The sequence below is a fragment of the Scomber japonicus genome, chromosome 2, assembly GCF_027409825.1.
Source record: "Scomber japonicus isolate fScoJap1 chromosome 2, fScoJap1.pri, whole genome shotgun sequence".
NCBI classification, from domain to species: Eukaryota; Metazoa; Chordata; class Actinopteri; order Scombriformes; family Scombridae; genus Scomber; species Scomber japonicus.
This window is the reverse complement of record NC_070579.1, coordinates 23351613-23376021: the sequence shown is the minus strand read 5'-3', so window position 1 is coordinate 23376021 and position 24409 is coordinate 23351613. Positions and strand designations below refer to the sequence as shown.

Below are 24409 nucleotides of genomic sequence, written 5' to 3'. Positions count from 1 at the left end.
ACATTTACATCATAGCAAGCAATAACTTTGAAGCATGCAACAAACCAATAAAGGTTTTATTTGATTTGAGGCTTATAAAGCTTCCCTTCTCACCTCTCCCCTGCTTTGTTTTGTCCTGAAAAACCTTCTGCAGGCCCTGCAGGGGAGGTTTTGCAGGTGACACGCTGAAGCATGTCAAAGCATGCTGAAATGTCACTGACAGGCTCTGGGAACTGGGATACCATCATTACTACATAAACCATAAGTAGGGGTTGCAGAATTGATAATCGTGGGACCAATGAATCTAAACTCTAATGAACCGAAGAAACACAAAAGCTTTAGTGTCTACATTTCACTTGGTGCAGGAAGAATTGCTGCTGAAAGACTTTTTTTTTCCTCAAAACTGGTTCTTCCAGCAGAAGAGCAACACAAATTTTACTGCCCTTTTATTCCTTTGGAAAGTTGGAAAGTGGTGTTTGATTAGAATGCACAAACTCCTTGACAGTAAAGGCATTTTTTCATAATTTACTATTTTATACATTGTTATCAGACCACTTCATGGTGTTGGCAGTTTACTTTGCAGTCTTGCAAATGTCACACATCAGTAAGACTCTTCTTTCCAAGCTGGTGACCTTGGCAACATCTGTTTAGCAAGATGACTGTATGTGTCTTTTTGTGGCATTTAGTATTCTGCATATAGACATCTTACATTTTAGGAAACATCTGAAAAGGAGGGGTAAGTAAAATTTTCTTCAGATGCTATTGTGCTGTCATTGAAAACAGAGGAAAAGAGTCTCGATGATATCAGGGAGACTTTATTTTGACATTAGCCTGTTGATCAGTAACATAATGTGAGACATATTGTAATGTGAACTTTGAAATGCAAAACAGTCTCCACAATAGCTACAGCTATTACAGCAGAGTAAGCACAACCACTGAATACACTGTTGGAAATCAATAGATTCTATGTTCTATGTTATTATCACTACAGTTCCTCCTCATCTGTCAGCCTTTTAATTTTAACCTTTTTTTTAACTTTCATCATGCTATATCTGTCTGTGCATGAGAGAGAGCGAGAGAGAGAGAGAGAGAGAGAGAGAGAGAGAGAGAGAGAGAGAGAGAGAGAGAGAGAGAGAGAGAGAGAGAGTTTGGGTTTAGACCAACCCCCTTAGCTGTTGCATGTTTCAACTAAGGTCCTACTTCAGTCGCTCTGCTGTGTCAGTTTGACTGTGAATCACTTGGTGTTTGGATTCTCTTCTCTGAAAAGCAGATGAAGTGCCAGATAAAGGCAACGCTACAACAAATTCCAGGTAATTTCTTTGTGGTTCTTCTGATGCAACATTTGATAAAAGATGCTATTACTGGAAAATCTGTTTGGAAAGTTTTTGATATAGTTGCATTTGTACTGTGTGTATACAAGACAGAATGATTGCATTTAGAGTTTGAGGATTGTTGGTGATTTGTGCCAATATAAATACTTTAATGTTTAAGTGAATTTTATGGGAAAGAAAGACTGCAAAAACTTTGGAAGTAAATTTAAACTGATATTGGAGATGGTAATGTACAAAGAGCAATGCGGGGGTAGAAAAGCAAAAAAAAAAGTAACAGATTTTGACATATGATTTTGACTCATTATCTGCCTTCAAATGCAAAGAAAATATATTTTTGAAAGAAAGTTATTCTAAGCAAAGATGCTGCTGAATGCAACCATAACATACTTTTTTCACAATCAGATCACTTCATAAACAATCTGAAATTGGGATACTGGTATTGATTAATGATCTTCACTCACATTTTAATTGTTGGTGTAGACTGTTTGTACAATGGAAGAACTTCACATTCAGCTGCTTGTGCCCGCATGGATAAGTTACATTAATTTCCCAAATTCTTGGCAACAGATAGAACGGACTAAATTCTCCCAGCCATTTGTTAAATGTTAACATATGACTGTAGAAGCAAGAAAACATTCCCTCACACGACAGAAACTTAAAGGAATGCAACTCTAATCACTACTGATTATTTTCAGTAAAACAGTGTCAGGAAAGATTATTGAACCACAACCTTCCGCTTATACGTGGTTATAGTTTGTAAATGCTGTTTCTGTTTTTTACATTGAGGGTTTATGTTTAAACCACATTTGCATGTGGCTACTTCAAACACACCTCGTATACACTGTGAAAGTGAGCCGGTGATGTTGGAGGGGAAACAGCTGCATGTGTGCCAAATTAAGTGCACATGTTGTGATGGTTCATGTCCAACAACATTTCAGTGACCGACATACACTTTAAACACATTTAGAGAGACTAAATGTTTGTTTGACATTCCCTCTGGCCTTTAGTATCACATTCTGCCCTGTAAACACAAGCAGCAATAATTATTCATCTGTTTTAACAGATGCCAGGATGCCATGACCGTTGGTTAACTTTCATATTATCCCACTGAAATGTCACATAAGAGTGTATGCAGTCCGTTTAACTTCCATTTGGTAACATTTGGTTTCTTGCATATGTCTGGGCAAGACATAGACAATATCAGTTTCTCCATTCACAGCCCACACTTTGCTGATTCATGAAGTTGAATATCAGTATAATGTAACTGAAAATGTGAATGCTCACTTTGTCAGTGTATTAGCACTTTAAGAGTTTGATGAGTTTATGTCAGATGCTTTCAAGTGATTCATGAAGGGTTGGGTCAATCATTTTTTCATGCTATTTTCACCTCTTTTTGCAGGGTCAGAACCTTCTAACAGAGCTCAAGAGCACCCACTTCTGGTGAAACAGATATCATCACTCATCTGTTGGATTAAACTGCATCAACTTCATAAAATCCTTCCACATACTAAAGGAACATTTTTTTGTACGTAAACAAATTTTTATCAGCTCTTACTGCCAAAATTATGTCAACAAAAATGACTTTGTAGCTGTAGGAGAATACAAGAAAAGCAACATCAAGCATGGAGGCTTCAAGTTCTGCTCATATAGGGAATCCCCCCACTACAACTATGCGCCCTTTCTCCCCTACACCCACCTCTCATGGCTACCTGCAGTTCTTCTGGGAGTACCAGGACAATTCTGTCATTGTGGAGCATTACAACTACACGGGCAAGCTGCAGGGAGACCGCTACCGTGAAGGGCTCAAACCTGAGGGTATTGCATTCCTGGTGGTGTGTCTCCTCATCGTCCTGGAGAACGCAGTGGTTCTTCTCGCTATTTGGAGGAACAAGAAGTTCCACTTGCCCATGTATTACCTTCTGGGAAACCTGACTCTGTCTGACCTGCTGGCTGGGATTGCCTACATGGCAAACATCATCATGTCTGGACCCTATACTTTGAAACTGACACCACTGATGTGGTTTCTCAGGGAGGGAGGGGTCTTCATCACTCTGGCTGCTTCTATCATTAGTCTGCTCGCCATTGCAATCGAACGTCATGTTACTATGGTGACTATGAGGCCATACCACGGGGCAAAGCGGGGAAGGATGTTGGCACTGATTGGTGCAAGTTGGGCCCTTGCAGGGTTTTTGGGGGTCTTACCAATTCTGGGATGGAACTGCATCCACAGACTGGACCAGTGTTCAACAGTCCTCCCACTTTATGCCAAGAGCTACATCCTCTTCTGTGTTTCTGTGTTCAGTGCAGTGCTCCTAGCCATCGTGGTCCTTTATGCCAGGGTTTTCCGCATTGTCCGCAGCAACACGCAGCGTCAGAGGATGGGCCTGTCAGGCAGCATGAGAAAGGGATTGGCGAGGAAGTCACAAAAGTACATCGCCCTTCTCAAGACAGTCACCATTGTGCTGGGTGTCTTCATTGCATGCTGGCTGCCCCTCTTTGTCCTCCTCCTCTTGGACTTTTTCTTCCCCACCCGCAGCTGCCGCTTGCTCTACAAGGCCGATTACTTCCTGGGAGTAGCCATGGTCAACTCACTCCTCAACCCCATTATATATACTCTGACCAGCAAGGACATGAGGAGAGCAATTCTGAGGCTGCTCTGTCGGCCGTGTCTCATGACCAGAGATGGTCAGGTGAAGAAGATTGGGATGCCATTCCTGGAGTGCAGTTTCAGTAAAACCGAGGTGGCCTCCCAGAAGTTAGAAGGGGGACTAGAGACTACAATCTCCTCTGGGAATGTTATCACCACCCCATCTCCCATTAAGGCCCTCTATCCCAAACTCTTCAAGTCCTAAGGACATAGACTGTCTGACTGAGTCCCTAAGAGCCTGGGTTTCTTACTAAACAGAGGACATGTAGCACATCTTTGATGGAAAGGAAGCATTTCTGGTACTCTTGAATTTGGAGTACAGCCAGAAATAGTAATTGTATGAAATATGGAGGCATCTAACACATACCTGCACCATGAGTGGTGTAGTTACAACAAAATAACAGTATCAGTGAGCTTCAACATAAGAAGGAATACTAAACAAAGGGCCAAGAAGAAGCCACTCGAATGTGAACAAACAACATTTGTATGTGTATATGCAGCCTTTCCTTAATTCATTTGCACTGAAATACCATCATGAATGGAGAAGCAGCCTTGGACTCAGTTTTCCTGTTGAACTGTACTTTGTATCAAAGTCTGGAAGGACAAACACAAAGACTCTTATGACTGAAAAGTTCTTGCTGGGTTAATTTCCCTGTCCCTTTTCTTATTAAAGTGTCTTAAATACAGCACAAATACATCCAATGTGCACTGTGTAATCTGTGCATCAGCAAACACCTGGATTTTGCTGGTTCAAAGGCCCAGGGTGTGCTAGAATTGCTATGATAAAATTGCATAGAGCAGTCCACACATATCTGTGTATATGACGCAGGGAGAGTTACAGGGTGATAAAAGGAAAGAGAGAGGTGGCACTCACTCTTAACTCTGCCAGAAAGCACAGAAACTCGATAAAGATTGCTGTGGTATAAATGTGGTTGGGAGGGAGGCGCACAATTAAAATCCCCCAGTTTTGAAATGACAGATGGTGACATATGGTTAAGTTATCTGATGCTGAGTGAATAGTTGTTTGGGGTTGTTGTCTGATTCTTTTGAAATGTCATTCTAGCATCTACAGGAAAACAGCAATAGCAAATACAACATGTTGTTGTTCTTTATGTGATTAACTAACAGATGTGATTTTTTTCCATCTGTCACTACATGGTTAGACAGAAACCACATCAGCTGCCATTACATCACTTGTATGTATAAGCCCAATAAATTATGTTAAAGGTTTATATTTCTTGCATATAAAGTCACAGATGTAAGTAGTCATCATCTTCCAGCTGCATCAGCAGTTTTAAAGACAATAATGTGCTTGCACTTAAGGTAAGGTAAATCATATGGAATCAGGGGAAATTAATCACAGTGCAATTATTCCATTACTTCCCTTTACTATCCATTATGTTAGTACAACATTTCTGGTTATAGTTTAAGGTACTGAATATGTCTTTTTTGTTATTATGAATGAGTTTGATGCCAGATTTTTATACAAACGTTGTTTTTTCTTTTTTTACAAATGAGACAGTGAGCTTTTTGGTACTGTATTGTATGTAGTGAACTTTGTATTTTTGTATTTCTGAAGACTTTTCATAATATCTGCATTGTAAATTATATCTATTTTGTAACAGCAAACGACTAGCAAATGTTACCTTTCTTTTCATAAAAGAATTAAAATGCTTTCTTGAATGTTTCTAAAGAGTTTATTTTCATTGTGTGTTGGACACTGTACATTCATGTATGTAGTGTGTATGTCTTGTGTAGCTGAAGTTGTGTTAGTGGAAGAACAGTTTTTTGAAGAAGCACCACAGGAAATCAGCCCCCTTGTCTCACATCTGGTAATGGCATTGGCCTATATACTGTGCGCCTCTGCAAGTTCCACATGTGTCAGGACAGCTAAAGAGCAGCACAATGCACCTTTTATTCAAAGACTGAAGTTCAATTTTTCTTTTTCCTTAGACCGTCAACCTGTGGGTGAGACTGACCTTCACCACACTCCTGCAGTCCATGCTTGTCATGGCTAAAACAGAGAAAGATCATATAACATAGGAAGGACAAAGTAAGCAGACTGTTAATTCAACTTTTTTGTTGTTGCCCAGTGCTGAAAGAGACATTACAGTTCTACTATGGGGCGCTGTTCAGGGGAACTATTGTTGGGGTTTTATTTCACATTTTGGCTCATAGATTTAAGAAAAACTTCTTTGTGGTGTGAGTATTATGAATGCAACAAATTCCAAGGTTGGCAAATGTGAATGAAATCTTATCTGCTTTATTATTTTGCAACCATGAATTCTGGAGGATTGCCAGAGCTCATAAGATATCTTTCAAATCTAAAACTATAAACATTACCAAACCCACCCAACTGTAACACAAGTGTGATGTAAAGCAATTATTTGTAGTATGTTAGAAACAACTTGTGTAGTAATCTATTTTTTCAATTTCTATTCAGGTACATGTACCCACTCATCACACACACCTCTTATAAAACCACTATGACCCACATTAATTCTCTTCAAGAGTGGTATCAAACTGGCAGTCTGACAAAGTGTGTAGTTGTTTCACTTTTGATGTAACCCTCAGTAACAACATGTAGAATAAATGGCACCACATGGCGCTGGGATACCTTTGATATTATTTACAGGTGTTTCTCCAGATGTTGGCTGTATCCAGAGCTGTGCCTGCTGACAGAGGTCAACAAGAGAGGGGATCTTTCCCATCCCCCAGCTTCCTTCCCTCTGCTGAAATACAATAAACTGGGCTGACTTTATAACTGGAAGTCATAAACTCATCTGTCCTTATAACTACCACCAGCCCCAACAGAGTTGTTTTAGAGATGTACAGATGTAGAGAGGAAGAAGACATGGTGTATTATATAACAGAAGATTACAAAACTGATCCTAGAGCAATATACACATGGAGCCTTAACTTCAGATACATGAGCAGCAGACAGACAGCATGACTCTTGCCTAAGACCCGAGACTAAGTCACCTAATTCTTCTGATGGGAACGATTAACACAGTTAGGACAGAGGCATTGCACAGCTGCAGAAGCACAAATGAAGGCTGATTCAAGATTTGTCATATCATATCAAGGATGTTTTCATGACTGTTGATTCCTCACAGTCAGTTTCATGGTGCCATGAGCCTGAGGGAGTTGAGATTCAATCTTATAATTAATTAATAGTTGAATCAGCTGTGAATCCCCAGCTGTGGGGCAGTGATCTGATGAACAATGTTTAAATATTTTTGAACTGTCTAATTACTGGTGATTCATTTCCAAATAATTTAAACCTGTTTGCACTGGCTCACAGTTAAAAAAAAATTTTTTAAGTACTTAATCTTGTTTACGGATCTCTTCATGGTTTGATGTCTTCTCTTGTCCAATCTTCTCCATCCCTACACAACTACTCGCTCACTATGTTCCTCTGATGCCTATCTACTCCCCCTTCTAGGTTTTGCACTATGGGTGACAGGACCATCAGTATGGCTGGCCCTAACCTCGGGGTCTGCAGTGCACATCTTTTGCTTCTTTAAAGTGGCAACTGAAAACTCACCTGTTAAGATTGACCTTTGCTGGTGCTTAATAATGTGTACATTATGAATGTATTCTTGTATCTTTATGTATATTTAATTCATGTTGCAGTTGTTTAATATGTATTGACTCTCTTATTGGATTTGTAAAGTCATGTGTCCTGTATGAATGTGTTATTATTATTATAATTATTATTTGACAACATATATTTTTGAGCCTGGTCTTTGGTGCTGCAACCTCACAGCTGTCTTTTGGTGCCACCTTGTGGATGCAAATTAGTATTGAGTATACGGCATGAATACTGTACTGACCTGAGTTCCCTATTTTCCAAGAGAGGGAAAAACTCACTATCTCTGCCTGCAGCATATTTCTCTCAAGCAGCTGTACTGTAGGACACTTCACAATAATGGATTTTTCTAAAGAAGGAAACAAGAAAGGTGACATACATGTATAAATGAGGAAGCAGCTAGGGGTATGAGGTAATTTGGGGATATTATACTGTTAGCCAAATTCACTTGAGCAACACATATGTTTTTGATTCATCATTCTTAACAATCTCTTTTATATTCGGCAATGCACAGTCATGATGTCAAAATGAACTGCCTTTTAATAATTTTACTGAATTTGTGTAGCACACTTTCTGTTTGTAACTGTGAATTACTTTTACTTTCCTTATTAGAATAGCCGTCTCAGCTAGTTACTAAGTGTTGTGGACACATTTGACAAGTTTGTAATGTTGGTGGCATTAACATTACTTCAGTGGGTGTGATGTTTTAATGTCTAGGACACCCTGACTTCTTGGGCAAAGCTCAGACCCATTGTGTCTCAAGCACAGCTGTAAATATTAATTCAGGCTTTTATATTGTCCTATCTTGACTACTCTAACTCCTTTTTCACCTGTCTCTGCAAAACATCCCTGAACCGTTTTCCAAAATGCTGCTGCTAAACTTGTGACCAGGTCTTTCAAAAGGGTTCATGTAACATTGACTCTGCTCTTCACTGGCACCTCATCAAATTCAGAATGCAATTCAAAGTTCTTGTGATCACCTTTAGAGCTTTGCATGGTCAGACATTAAAGATCTAGCCTACTACAGCCCTATGTCGTCAGCGGGTCCCCAGAGACTTCTGATCAGGATGTGCTGATTGGTCCCAGACTGAGGCTTAAAACCATGGGGGACTGTGCTTTTGAGGTTGTGGCTCCTAAATGTTGGAGCTCTCTCTCATAGGATTTAACATCTGTAAACACCTTTAAAAAGCAGGTCAATACTTGCCTTTGTGTATTTTTTCTATTATCTATTTATTATGTTTTTTCATTGTGTTTTATGTCTGTATGTATGTTTTTGCTTCATATCCACTACGAAGCACGACATGTGAGGCCTCTGCTCTTGACATGTGCTTTATAAGTAGATTTACTTACTTACTAAACTGACACAAATTAGACCCCAATTTGTCCCCAAGTCCCCCATCTGATGAGATTTACTTTTGCTTTTTTGATATTTTATGACCAAAAATAGTCACAGGCTACATTCTGTCATTGTGTTACTTATCATTATATATTATACTGAAAATAAATGATCCCCCCCCCCTTTTCCCTGTTTTTGCTGGGGACCCATTGGGACTGCGTCAAACAACCTCTGGGGGTCCACGGACCCCACTTTGAGAGGCCCTGCATTATTTACCAGGTTTGATTGACAGTTTCTGGCATGCTTCCAATAGTTGGCCTTGCTTTTTCCTTCACGTTGAGGTCTCCTTCTCAATAAAAGCTTCGCCCCTCGGGACGCCGTTACCAGTGAACGGAGGCGGTGGAGGCGGGCTCTTATTGTGAAGGCGAGGGGAGGCCGGCACAATGCTTAGTCACGGTGAGTTACAGCTTTCCCCCCTCCTTCCTATATGTGGCGCACAGCTCGGCACACCGCGATGGAGCAATTGAACTAGACTACGTGAGTTTATTTTATTAACTACAGATTTAAGGTGTCAATATTGTTGTGGTCGAGCCGCTCTGTTGGTACGTTTTAAAGTGAGGAGGAGCCGGTAGGAACATGTTTGCTTTTGTTAGCATGTTTGTGCTCGGCTCACAGCCGCTACGCTAACTTGCTGTCTAACGTTATTATTAGGAGCCTGCTTTGCTGTCAGCTCAATTTCCGAAAGGTTTAACTTGATATTTGCGGTGTCTCCGGCTGTTAGTAACGGATACGTTGAGTCTGTTGTCGCTAAACCAAACAGAGGCTTCAAGTCGAGCCTGCCTCACCTGTGTTACCCTTATTTTCCGTGCGTGCCCTGGATTATTTTTTATCAAAACAAGCGCAGAAATGATGACCGCTAGAGACGGTGCTTTGTGTGTATGCTTGTATAAAAACTCTCAGTGTTGGTTAGATTGCGCGGAAATCCAGTCCCAGCTGGGTTTATGTAAGGACTGGCTTCACTTCTGGGTCATGTTTTGGTACATCCAGTTCCACTGTTTGATCGTTGGAGAGTTCAGGATGAGTCACTGAGGAAAGCTCGTTGCCTACATGCCCGTGAAACACGTTAAATACATTTGTTTCACTCTCGGCGCGTCCTCGGTTGCCTCTTTTTGTGTTCCTAAAAATCTCCCACACTGCTGTATTATGTCTCCTGACGGATGAAACTCTGCTTAAAACTGTTAAAGTTTGAATCCCTCGGGTTATTGGGCAATCCGAGTTGAATGGTATCCATGGATTGCAGGCCTGGACTGTGGTTCCCAAACTGGGGTGCAGGGTCTATCAGGGGTCATTGAAGTTGTCTCAGAGACTGGTAGTTTAATGTCATTGTTTTCACACTCTCTACAAGAACACTTTTTCAGAGCGTGTATAAGGATTTGTGTTTAGTTAACAGGTTTCACTGTAGTGATATTTTCATTATAGGTTAATCTGATTTCTCAATATTGTCAGGTAATTAGTTATTATATGTCAGAAAATAGTGCCTAAGGTGATGCTTTCAATCCAAAACCCCAAAAAGGTCATATCAGACCATCCTAAGCAGAAAATTATTCAAATTATGACAGATTATCAAAAAAAAATGGTTTCAATCGGTTCATTTATCGATTAATCCTTTCAGGTTACGTCCAGCAGCAACAAATGTCCTCTCATGTGTCAACTTGTGCCGCTCTTGAAGCTTTTTTCTATATTAGATTATCTTTTCGATTGCATACTTGGCTGAAACTGTCACACTGTTTATTTGTTGCAGGAAACATCAGAGCTATGAATCAGATGTGAGCTCAGATTCAGGGATACTAAGAGCCTGTTTGTCAGCAAGCGCTTTCTGTCTGCCTCTCAGAGAGAGTGAGTTGAGCAATATGTTCTCCTGTGAAACTATTTTACCCAGAAACCTGGAGGGAGAAAAGCACAGCGGTAAATCAGAATCACAGTGTGTTTCATATTATGGTGGACTTAACTGCTGGCTGACTGCGTTCATGACGAGCTCCGTGATAGCCACTGACGTGTCACCATCTGGTGAAAAAAGGAGAGAAAAAAAGGCCCAGACATCTTTAGTGTTTTATTTCGCTTCATCTGAGAGTTGGACACAAAAATCTTATTGCAGAATAAGCTGGCCAGTGCAGTGCGTCCCCTTATCATCACCTCAGGTAATGATTACTGCGCCTGAATGTGTGTGTGCACAACTTATGGGTGCATTGTTATATAACTGAACGCTCACAGCTGCATTGTTGCTGAGTAACTCTGACTCTTCCCAATCAGAGAGCAGCGGACAGATAATTAGCCACAGCTGACTGTGTCACTATTACAGTCGATTCATAAGCTGTAAAGGAGAAGTTCAGCAGATGGAGAACAGAAGCATTATTTCCACAGTGTGCCTCTCAGTCGTTTTAATGGTGTGCAACAGTGCAAATGTCCCTCTCTGTGGACCTGAGTGCACTTATTCCCAAAAGAAGTATTCATTTCCAAGCTTGTCTGCAAAGCTCCTGCTCATGTTATCATCTGCTGCAGTGCATTTGAGGTTTTAAAATGAAAACAGCCCTTGATGCTGAACCAGAGATGTTTGGGTTTTTTTGTTGACATGTTTTGTGTACATGTTTGTTTGTTGGTCAGAATCACTTTGAGCATGCTTGGGTTTTTCTGGCTGGTGTTGCACAAACCGTTCCCTTTGTGACAGCCCCCCCAGCTGGATTGGTCACAGGACAGGGTAAAACACTCAATCATGCTGGCCAGCTAAACTCAGGCCTAATTTAAGTCACTCCAGTGTCCTTCAAACAACCATCACTCCCATGCACGCACCCCCTGTGTGTCTGTTTTGCCAATATTGTATTTCAGGTTCAGATTTAAAGCGAAGATGACAGGAACACTGTTTTGTTTTTGTTTTTATTATGATCAGTGAAAAGCAGAATGTTCACGATGAAAAGTAGAATGCTCCGACTCCAGTGAACCGCACCAGGAAAAACAGACCATGGGTGTGAGAACAGCGTCTCTTTGCGTAGTAAATAAAACTTTGCCATGTAAGTTGATACAAAGCGACTGATGCTGAGGCATTCATCAGATAAGACGACTTATTTGTCAGCATTTAGCAGATGAGTGCATAGATGTTTTGTGATTGTGATTGCACACGTGTACGGACATTCATTTAAATTGTTTCTGCAAAATAAGGTAAATGTATTTCTATAACACATTTCAACAACAAGGCAATTCAAAATGCTTTACATAAAACATAAAATGCATCAACAAAGAATATAAAAGCAACACATGGCAAAATAAAAAGGCTGCAATCCCATCTCTTCTTAGATGTTTAGACATCATCACAGGTTTGAGCAGCAGAAATATTAAAAGACTGTGACTGTTTCAGCAGCTACATGCTTCCTCACTGTCTCTCTCCCTCTTTATTTCCAGTTCTTCGCAGAGCCAACAGCTTCCTAGTAAACACAGTGGTGTGAACAAATTCCTAAACTGGGCAATCTCGAGGAAGGGGTCTCCGGAGAAAGCCACCTAACACCCATCCCCACCCCTGCTTCTCCATTTCCAAGTTAAACTTATGACACTTTTGGCACTCAACCTTCTTTTTTTTTCTTTTTTTTTCTCATCAACAGTGTCTTACTGTGCAGCCCTCTAAGGGGAACTTTTAATTATTACATCTATAAAAATGAAGCAGTAAATTTGACTTTTATGTTTTCTTGAGCAATCAATATGCAAAACTGATCTGATCCAGCTGTGTGAGTCTCACAAGCATTTAAGTTCATCTTTATTTTTTTTAATTTTTTGAGTCGTGTTGAAGTTGTTTGAGCAATTTGTTGTCAAAAACTTCAAAAAAAGAGACGCATACTGCAATAGACTTTTTGTCTTTGTCAGAATTGATTGACACTGTTGATACCACAAATGGACGAACTAGACATGATTCCATGAGTCTTGTTGGACCTGCTTGTCTCTCGCTGTCATAAAAACATTCAGTGCCTGTTTTTCTTTCACAAAGTTAACCCTCGGACAAACTCAGAGAATTTCTTAACTCAAGACATTTTGATTATGATGGAACTGCAACATGTGACAGTACAGCCAGCCATGACTGACAGCTCACACAGAAGTCTCTAGTAATGCCATAACTAGCGGTATGGCTGGACTCAAGTACTGAACAGAGCAAGAAATCCTCATGTCCACATAAATCAGATTCAAACTCTCAAAAAATCGGGCATACCCAGGATAGCCCTGAGATTTCTGTGAAGCTGTTTGCCAAGGTCCTCAGCTAAAACTCTTTTTATTTTACTCATGCCTGCGCATGGTGCAAGGATGCCCCATAACGCTGCCCGCTGTTCTTGAGAAAGAGAGCAAGGAGGAGGAGAGAAAGGGTAGGAAATGACAGAGTGCCTGACAGAATGCAAAGCGCTGGTGACTCCGTCCACGCGCAACGGCCACCGTGTCTTCAGCTACACGCTAGAAAGCCACACGGCAGCTGCCTTCGCCATCATGAACGAGCTGCGTTTGGAGCGTCAGCTCTGCGACGTGACGCTGCGTGTGCGCTACAAAGACCTGGAGGCGGTGGACTTTGTGGCTCACAAGGTGGTGCTGGCCTCTTCCTCCCCGGTCTTCAGGGCCATGTTCACCAATGGCCTGAAGGAGTGTGGCATGGAGTTGGTGCCCATCGAGGGGATCCACCCCAGGGTGAGTCGGAGTTAAGTGTTATACCAAAACAACATCATTACATTACATTTATTTTGAGACATCCTGATACTTTATTTAATATGAACAATGTTTAAAAAAATGTAAACAACAATAACAACAATATTCTGCTTTCCAGCACAGACATAGATGTTTACAGTACTTAACTTAACCCTTACATACTGTTCAGGGTCAAATTTGACCTATTTTTACATTTTAAAGCTGTAAATAAAACACCTTATACATTTCTTTAGGTGGATTTTTCCTAATGTGACTACCAATATACAAAAAATTGCATCATATTTTCATATAAGCAAATGTCCAAATTCGACCTTTTGTACTTTACATATTCTATAAGATGTTCTCCTGGATCATAATAAAGTGATTGTCTATTTTCCCATAGAAAAACACTGTTTGCTCTCTGACAGCTTCATTAAGGATTAATCCAACTAATTTATTAATGACTGATGGGGAATTTATGAATGTGAAATTGGTGTAGAGACTAATTATGAGTCAGAATATGAACAGTATGTAAGTGTTAAAGAGAACCATTATTCTTCAAGCAGAAACCGCTGCTGATGTTCAAGGTTTTCTATTGTTGCCATGGCAGCATTGTCCTTGCAACCCTTTGTTAGTGTGTTTTAGGTTAAGTCTCAATCTCAGTTTCAAAAAACATTTAAATATTGACAGTGGTTTGGTGAGATAGATGCTTCCAATGGCTTTGAATGTGGTATTATACCAAATTATAGTTATCCTTCCTTCAAAGTACAATGAGGAAGCATTTTTGCACAAGTTGCATTTTTTTGAAAATGACTGCAGTGAAAGTTTACACACTGAAAAGTACAACAAAACGTGGCCAAGTACACTTAGTTTGACCTCCTTTACTTGTGCTGTGTGTTTACTAAGTTTGCATTGATACACAAACGGATACAGTACCACTAGTTTCCTTGCCGATCTGTGCGGCCCTTTCTGGGAGAAATAAATAAACACACAAATCACAAATCTTTTTTGCCATCTCCCATTAACTTTCTTCCTCACGTTTTCCTTTGTCTGTCTCTCCTGTTCAGGTGATGGACAGACTGATAGAGTTTGCCTACACGGCCAGCATTTCTGTGGGGGAGAAGTGTGTGATCCACGTGATGAACGGCGCGGTCATGTACCAGATAGACAGCGTTGTCAAAGCCTGCTGCGATTTCCTGGTCCAGCAGCTTGACCCCAGTAACGCCATCGGCATCGCCAACTTCGCAGAGCAGATTGGCTGCACGGAGCTCCACCAGAAGGCTCGTGAATACATCTACATGAACTTCAGCCAGGTAAAACTGGAACAGCATTTCTCAATGAAAGCTCTGCCGGGTCTGTCTGCTGTCTACTGTCAACGTTTTCGCAAGACTGTTGTCAAAAATAACACATGGAACTTGGCACGGTGCCTGTACAGAAGTGGCATTAAGCAGGCCGTGCCAGGTGCACCGGAAAATGAGAGCTGCTTCCTCTTCCAGTTTAACCAGTCAAATAAATTTTAATGGCACCATTTAGCGGTGATTCACTACTGCATAATATAAGAGCTTGAAAGGTAACAGCCTCGTAGATATATGCATTTATTTTTTTATTGGACACAAGACAAAACATAATCGGTGACTCATCATAGTTAAATGTGACAGAACACAGATACAATGTGAGTAGTAATAAAATAAAAAATATAATAGATAGGGGTGTTTAGGAAAGAGAGAAGAAAATGGGTAATTCAATGTTTTCTGTACGTTAAATTTTAATCAATGAAAAGAAACATTAAGAAGCGCGGCGGAGGTGCTTTTATTACCCTCAGTGACATGTTCTAAATGTGTCTAAAAGCTCATGACTGAAAAAGAAAGGGATTTATATTTATAACTTTTTTCTTTTTTTTCTTTTGGGCACCTGAGAGTCGTGCAAGTGTTTCGGCAGCGTAAGCAAGGGCTGTTTCACTTGTTCCATTGTGGTTTCTGCTGGTTGACTTTTCAGGCTCACTCACTGCCTTTGAGCGAGGACAGTCATGTTATGAGTCACAATGAGTGGTGTGTGGGTTCACGTGTGGTTGTAGCATACCTTACTGCAAAGGATGTTAGTACACTGCAGCATAAAATAAATAAAAGGATCCTTGATATCGACACCTGATAAGATTGGTGGGAAGTGAAGAAGGTTACTGAGTCTGTCGTGTGCATACTTGCCTCCACAGATTTGGATTGAAATGTCAGGAAGCCAAATGTCCTTGCAATTCAGCTCGTCTAAATAAGCCTTATCTTGCCACCGTATTGTCTCCTAAATGTTTTGACATTTAACCAAAGTGTTTCACTGAAGCACGATTTTCTTTTTGGTTTTATTTAAGCGGTTATGTCAAAGCAATTACATTTTTCAAGCAAAAATGCCCTGAATTTGCTAGTTATAGCTTCTCGTTTATGATTTTATGATACTTTGTCTTATGAAGTTTTGAACGTAGTATCTGAATATCTTGGTTTTGGAACATTCAGTAAAAGAAATTGTAATTGGCATATTTCACTCTTATATCAGTCAAAACAATTAAGGACATGGTCAGTAGCCCAATCAGTGGCCAAACTGTCAGTCAAAATTTGTGAATCAGAACTATAACCAAACAATATGTCAAATCTTGACTTCTTTCTTCAACAAATTTGTTTCAGTTCTACTTTTTTGTTACCAAATGTTTTCATGACTTTTTGAAACCTAAGTAAACTTCTGCTTATATTCTTCTTTCATTTTTAATACACAGCTCCGGTCTTGTCTTATGAAAATGTTTTTTCAAAGTCTATGCCTTCTGTTCCCAGGTGGCGACCCAGGAGGAGTTCTTTAACTTGTCCCACTGCCAGCTGGTAACCCTCATCAGCCGCGATGAGCTCAATGTGCGCTGTGAGTCCGAAGTCTTCCAGGCATGCGTGGCCTGGGTGCGCTACGACCGAGAGAACCGGCGACCATACGTCCAGGCCTTACTCCAGGCTGTCCGCTGCCATTCCCTTACCCCCAACTTCCTGCAGGCTCAACTCCAGTCTCTGGACTGGGACCCACAATGTAAAGACTACCTTGCCCAGATCTTCCAGGACCTCACCCTCCACAAACCCACCAAAGTCTACTCTTGCCGAACCCCCAAGGTGCCGCAGCTCATCTACACAGCAGGGGGCTATTTCCGTCAGTCCCTCAGCTACCTGGAGGCGTACAACGCCTGTACGGGAGCCTGGCTGAGGCTAGCTGACCTGCAGATACCCCGCAGTGGCCTGGCAGCCTGTGTGATCAGCGGGCTTTTCTACGCTGTTGGTGGAAGAAACAACGCACCTGATGGCAACATGGACTCGAATGCATTGGACTGCTACAATCCCATGAACAACTGCTGGCTGCCGTGTGCACCGATGAGCGTTCCCAGGAACCGAATCGGAGTTGGTGTCATTGACGGCATGATATATGCAGTTGGTGGATCGCATGGGTGTATTCATCATAATAGTGTGGAACGGTAAGTGAGTGGATAAAACAATTCCCTGAAGAGACTTAAACCAACAATTGATTTATCCTTGATAAGAATAAAAATATGTAACACCAATCTTATCCTTTTAACTAGCATCAGTGGATAGTGGATAGATTAGTGGATTTTGACTTGTGCCAAGTTGTTTTCAAAGCCCGATTTAGATAGTTTGTTTCTCAATATGTCTGTGTTTCTGGAGTTTGACTTAGTGTTCTGATTCAATAATAAACTAGCGACAGGGTATGTGATATGTGCCGAGGTCATTTGTAATACCCGTTTATGCACTGGTCAGTTTACATGATTCAGTCAATGAGTGCCCTGAAATTAGGAATCAGGTAACTTCCTGGAAATTGACTGCTTTGTTCCACTTCCTACAATATATTTTTAGTTCACACAACTCAACAATGAGGAAGTTTGAATGTCCAGTTAAATATTTTTTCACTGGAGATTACAATCTAAACAGATTCAAATCTAAAGAGTAAATAAATGATGTCAAGGCAAAGAAATTGACGCCAGAGGAACCTGTTGTAACCTTGAGTTGACTACCCAAGCTCCTTCACACAGTTTATAATTCACAGCTGCAGAATAGCTTCTTTTCAACAGGTGTCCTGAACTGTGAGCCAAAAACAACATAAATTTTAATGAACAGCAAGTGGCTGGATGATGTTAGGAAGGCAGCCCATTAAAACTTTCCACCAAGAAGTGTTTAATATTTTTCCAACCCAGACAGAGACCTGTGGCACAATCCTTAACTTGTCAGGTTGTTTATAACAAAGTGAATTATGTATTCTGTTGAAAAGGTACCCAAACATTTGCTTGAGTAAACAGATGACGCAGACAGAGAACAGTGACATACGACAAATATTAACCAGGCGAACCACAGTGAGTGTAGAAAAAGGAACATGTCTCAGGTATCTGAAAGCCCATGTGATGACTCAGAGAAAGGATGAGACTTGTCAGGGTAGCAGACTGTGTCTGCTCTAGTGTGAATGTCCCATGTGTCTTGTCCTCTCTGTGGAAGCTCATCACTTGTAGGTGAAAAGAGGCAGATGGCAACACCATGACTCAACAAGCACGTTTGCCTGCAGCTCTCACGGGGCCAACCGTAGGCACAGCTGTGACAACGACCGACTTTCCATCCTGGGAGATAATGAAGAAATAAACAAATGTGTTGCTCCTGCTCCATAGGTATGATCCAGAAAGGGACCAGTGGCAGCTGGTGGCTCCCATGTTGACACGACGTATCGGTGTGGGTGTAGCGGTCATCAACCGGCTGCTTTACGCGGTGGGGGGGTTCGACGGGGCCAATCGGCTCAGTTCCTGTGAGTGCTACAACCCAGAGAGGGACGAGTGGAAGACCATGGCCTCCATGAACACAGTGCGCTCTGGAGCTGGTGAGGAAAAAATAGAAAGCTAATGAAAAACATAAAACTTGGAGCGTTAGGCATTGTATAATTGGCCATGCAAGTTTCCATCCATGTTTTCAAAATACGAAAGTTTCCTTATCTGCTTCAGTAGGCCCCCAGTTTGTGTTAGTGAGATCAAAAGAGGGATTTAAACCAGACAGGAAGGGCGCCATCATAGCCAAATGGTTTAGAGACGTCATATAAATGCAATGTCGTCGAAATGATTCCATTCAGAAACTCTTGTTGCATGACTTACTACAAAGCTGTCTGGTAAAGGCTAAAGACTTCAAACAATTTGAAGCAATATTAATCACCCACTGAGTCAGAATTAAACTATAATTTCATTAAAAGCATTCATCTAAAGGGCAATCTATACAAGTGTATCTTGCAGCAATTAAAAAGATACTGGTACAGTACAAAGATTAGTCTTTTACTATCCTGTATAAGCATCATGTACATTTACAGATTATATATCCATTTATCACCTCCACACGCCCTCCAGTATATCTATTTAAATGACAAACTACTGCACCAGTGTAACAAAGATTCACATTATCAAAGACTGAAATACACCTGGAATTCAGCCAACTCTGATTTACAGCATAGTATATATGCAGCATAGTATGTATGTGTTGTAAAATGATATATGAATAAACTAAACTTTGGCCTCTTCTAGGCGTGTGCTCTCTGGGGAATCAGATCTTTGTGATGGGTGGCTATGATGGCACCAACCAGCTGAACACAGTGGAGCGCTATGATGTGGAAACAGATACGTGGAGCTTTGCTGCCTCCATGAGGCACCGACGCAGTGCTCTGGGAGTCACTGCATTACATGGACGCATCTATGTCCTGGGTGAGTACAGACAATAGACTGAGACACCACAGATATCAAAGTGTTTTTACACCACAATAACTAACTATTTGTAGATGTGGTCTAACTTACTTTTTACATTATCCTTCTCTTTGAGGAGATTATCTGTGGATATGATTATGAAATAAGGTGATACTCATTTTATCACAGTTTATTATACGTATTTTGCCCTAAAGCAATAAAAAACAATTAAAAAAAAGAAAAGAATGTGGACAATTAGTCGATCAGAAAAATAATCTGCAACAATGTTTATAGAATTTTTTTTTTAAGTGGAAAATGCTCAAGTTTCAGCTTTTCAGTTTTTAGGATTTACTGCTTGCTTTGTGATATGTGATAATGAACTGAATGTCCTGATGTTTTTGGACTAATGGACACAAAACAAGCAACATGAGAAAATCAACTTCACTTTGAGGAAATTCCTCTTTTTCACTATTTTCTGATATTTTATAGACAAAACAGTTAATCTTTCAAACATGTAAATAATGATCAGATTAGTCAATAATGAAAATAATTGTTATTTGTAATGCTACATTCTTTTACATATTGTTATAACTAAAGAGGATAAACTGGCAACTTTTTACTGTCAAACAGTGTTGAGTGTTTGAAAGTGTTAGTCCTGTGTCCCCAATCGATTCAATTCATTAACTGATTATTGTTACATGTGTTACAACTGGTAATATTAATGATGATTTAATTGAATTTATGTAAGAGGAGGCCGTCTGTAATGTTTTGAGTTACATATGTTTGACTAGTTTTAATATTCATACAGAGAAAAAAATGTGTATAACTCAACAAGAATGACTTTCATACAAAGCATCATCATTATGTTCACAGGAGGTTACGATGGCAACACTTTCCTTGACAGCGTGGAGTGTTATGAACCAGAAAAGGACACATGGTCAGAGGTTACGCACATGACGTCTGGGCGGAGTGGCGTTGGTGTGGCCGTTACCATGGAGCCCTGCCAGAAAGAGCTGCCTCAGTGTCAGAAATCTGAGAGAGAAAACGGCGCGACGTCACAGTCACCCAATTCTGGGTTTGGCTCTCACCACAATCAGCGGCACAGTGGGACTTTTGGTAAAGGCACATGAGGTTCACAGCTGGACCCTCCCACTTACACAGGCACACACCTCAACTTACCTGAGTCTTCCCAAATCAAAACAAAGACGCTGACAACCGAATAGAAACAGACAGCCTAAACATAAAAGTGCTGCCTCACTGATTGTAGAGATGTGAATTAAAAAAAATAAATAAAAATTTTGTAATTCTAATTTGCAAATTCTGCATTGATACTCTACTGTAAGTCTGCGAAAAACTAGTTTAAGTATCAGCATTAGACCTGCTGAATCAACTTTGACTCCCAGATCTGTCATTCCCGTTCTCAAGAGCTGGAATAAAATTTTTAAGTGGCAAGTTGTGTTCTGCCAGATCGAACAGACCTCAGTCCGTCTGTTTAGGTCCAGCATTCAAAGTTTGACCATCACCTCCCAGATCTGACCTATGGGGGGAAAGGGCTGCCTATTAAAAAAAAAAGGGCCATTTAGTGGCTCAAAGAGTCATCAGGGGCTCTTTATTTATATTTATAGAGCAACCCAAACAAAAGTTAAATCTGAGGGGAGAAAAAAATCATTTTAATTTTTTATTATTATAAAAAAAATAGGAAAAAAGTAGCATTTGTCACTATAGGCAGTAGAGTTCAAAGTGCCATTACAATGCCTGTGTGCATTACTGTCATCAGTATATTATTTTGAGGTGCTTGTGTGTTGGAAATGCACAGACTGTCACTGTGTGCTGTGGGAGTTGTTGAGGTGAACCCAGACCGCCAGATTAAATTTACTGAAGACATTGAGCCTCATGCAAGAACATTTTTGTATTCTTATGCAAAATTTCTACTACAGATTTAACAAACCCTCTTCACTACACATAATCATTTTGAACTGCTTGTTTCATCCCGATGAATGCCACCTGTTCATGAGTAGGTGGTATGTTCCTGATTTTTTTTTTTTTTTTTATCATCGCATCCAAATTTCCATATGAGGCTACATGTTCCGCTCCGTTTTTGGAGATGATTACATCACATTATGGCGTAGTCAGGCTATCAGAAATCAGCTAATAGGTTACAAATTAGTGTTAATAGTTCGGGACTCTAGAAAAACAATAAACTAAAGCTGTTAGTGCTGAGTCATTGCAGAGTCATGCCAGGACTGAAATAAAGAAGAAATGGTTTGATATGGAGTTACTCTTGAAAATGCATGACTAAAATGAGAATATATTTGATTTTATACAGTAAATGGTCACATTGTCTGGTCTTATAACAGACTGTGATCTACATAAAGTCCCTGAGGCTGCAGCTGTGATGTGAGGACTGTGATGTGAGACAGTTTTTCAAGCAACCACTGAATTATTGTAGTTGTCATGCCAAAATATGGCACTAAAATCTTAAGCAAAGACAACTTTAACAAAACCTCTCAGTAAACTAGCAAACCAGAATGTGGATCACAAAGATACAGCAAACAGGATATTATTTTGCATTTAGTTGCATTTCCAAGTTGATTCATAATTCTCTGGACCTCTACTTAATTTTGTTCATATTTAAGTGTAAGAAAACTTCTGACTTCAATAAATATCTTCATACGAATGCTTCTTGCATGAGGCTCAATGTCTGAAATGTGAGTTCAGGTTTAAGAGAAACAGGACCTGCATAGTAACACATGTGTCCTAAGCCTCTGGTAGGTTCATAAAATGTGGATTTTTGTGGAGAGTATTTTGGCATGTTGAGCATTGCCTCCTGTTCAGCTGTCAGAGAGTCTGCTCCATTATAATGAGCATGTGGAGTGCCAAGAGAATGAAGAAACAGTTTGTGACTGTGTTTAGAGGAAACAGAATACTGTAGCATTTTTTTAAAACTTGGATTCAAACATCTCACTGAATGTGTTTTATAAAAACACTAATTACTGACACAATGGAGAACCTCCACCTGCAGTCGACTTTTGGTTTTCACATCCACCAGACCTCAGAAACAGAAGTGACCATGTTTGTGTATGCTAATGACAAAAATTGCTTAAAGAAGTGTATTTGTAACAGCAATTTAAGCTACAAAGGTTTTTAAGTGATGTTTTTGTACATTGATATTCTAAGAAATCTTGTACAGAATTTAAGAGCTCACTTTTTTATTTATTTGTTTAAATCCTTTGGTTTCTTGTTCCTCTAAACTGACATCAGCTTTGTATTGAATTGGACTCTGGTGTTGTTTTGAATAACTAGCATGCATTGTAACTAAGTAGGAATGCCTGTTAATGCTAATTTTGGATGTCTGTAAAAATTTGCTTCACTTCGAAAGGGATTTTTTCTTTTTTTGTCTGTCAGTAGTTGGAATGGAAATTAGGTTATTTAAAGTCTGCTTTGTAAATGTTTTTCCAGCAAAACACCCTGTACAATAATACATTGTAAAGTAAAATATATGTTTATTGTAATGCTCTAGTCATGTAATGATTTTCAGTTGTTAGTTCTTATTTTCATTCAGCCAATAACCTCAGGAATGTATATTTTTATGTTAAACGTCTACCCAATGTGGTTTGTGTCCAGACATTTGAGTCATACATTTAGGTTTACAGCAGCAGTGGCCACTGGAGGGGGCTGAAACCCTTTTATACTGAACATAACCATTACCTGTTTACTGTCATAGTATTGCATAACAACAACTGAGTGTCACAGATTCAAGTCAAAAGTCACAAGTTTAAAGTTTGTTAATTTCAAAAGAAGGTGGCAAGCGATGCCACGTATTTAATGGACCACCCAAGATATCTGCCAACACATCTCATTTCCTTACTGAGCCCGGCAGGTGGATGTGACAGGCCATTATTAAATTATCCAAGAGGAAAACTTCCCTGATTATAGAGGCTTAAGGGCAAAATCCTGCCAAACAGAAAGGCCACAGTGGTGCTCGACAGGAAAGAGTTCAAGTGAAAAATACTGAGCTGCAGTAACAACCACAGGAAACGATTCACCATCTGACAATTTTCAGATTTCAGATGGAGTTGTACACTCTACTTCTTTAGATAAGACTATTGATGTAATCAGCCTTAATCCGTAAATTCTCCAGGCCAACAATATGTCACCCAAAACATTAGACCCTCAACAAACCTTAACTATGTATACCAGTAAGACAGTATTACTTCATGAGATAAAGAGGGAGAAAAATCAATGTCAAAATAGCATTTGATACTGGAAACATGTGGATGGATAATAACTTTAAAGTGCCCTTATAGCATGCACCGTCTCCTAACTTCAATATATTTGTGTTCAGATATCAGATCAACAGCTCCTCAACTCGGACTGGGGAAAACTTACATTGGGATATAATCAAAGGTGTAGTCATCCACACAATAGTTTTTTGTATTTGTGTTGGCAGAAATGGCCACAAGAAGACTAGAGGCAACCTTTTTTATTTATTTGTTAACGTATTGAATTGTTTTACTGCAATATAAATCAATATAGTCCATTAAAACCCACAGCCCTTTTTAATGGACCATGAAACACAAGAACTTTTAAAAAAAATTCATTTACATCATATAATCACTTTGAAAATAAACAAAATACATTATAACATTAATCAACAGTCAGCTACATGATATATGAGTGATCGTCACATATCTTTATTCAGTTGTCTTCTATCTATACTTATTTTAAACATATTTTCTTTTTACAGAGTAACAAATTATAAGCAAAATTAAATGATTAATTAAGAAATGAAAAAAAGCTTACTTTTCAAACTTGTTTTTAGTTCTTGAAGGACAAAAATGTGCAGTGGCAGCACTGAAATGATAGACTGTGAATGTGAAAATGTATTAATTTAGTAATAAGGCCCTTAAATCCTGCAGGATCCTTGTTTCATTTCTGTCCTTTGTAAAGTTCATATGTGAGCTTGAGTCACTGAGGAGTTTTTACTTTGAAAGTCCTGGCCGGATATGCTGTTTCCTGCCAGCTTAACACCGGTGTGCTGTGTGTTTTAACATGAAAGAAGGCTGTCGAGTCCCAC

The 24409-nt window shown here is 39.8% G+C and overlaps 2 protein-coding genes across 2 annotated transcripts; both read left to right on the top strand.

Annotated features, from left to right (window-relative positions):
* The first annotated feature begins 2851 nt into the window (after positions 1 to 2851).
* s1pr5b (sphingosine-1-phosphate receptor 5b) lies at positions 2852 to 4221 on the top strand. The gene has a single exon (XM_053328965.1). The coding sequence runs from the start codon at positions 2933 to 2935 to the stop codon at positions 4160 to 4162; it is 1230 nt and encodes a 409-aa protein (XP_053184940.1). The 5' UTR covers positions 2852 to 2932; the 3' UTR covers positions 4163 to 4221.
* An 8384-nt stretch (positions 4222 to 12605) lies between these two features.
* On the top strand, positions 12606 to 21310 carry keap1b (kelch-like ECH-associated protein 1b). Its single transcript, XM_053328849.1, has 6 exons — positions 12606 to 13598; positions 14663 to 14908; positions 16409 to 17085; positions 18283 to 18488; positions 19177 to 19353; positions 20206 to 21310. The coding sequence occupies exons 1-6, from the start codon at positions 13293 to 13295 to the stop codon at positions 20460 to 20462; spliced, it is 1869 nt and encodes a 622-aa protein (XP_053184824.1). The 5' UTR covers positions 12606 to 13292; the 3' UTR covers positions 20463 to 21310.
* Positions 21311 to 24409: the final 3099 nt, after the last annotated feature.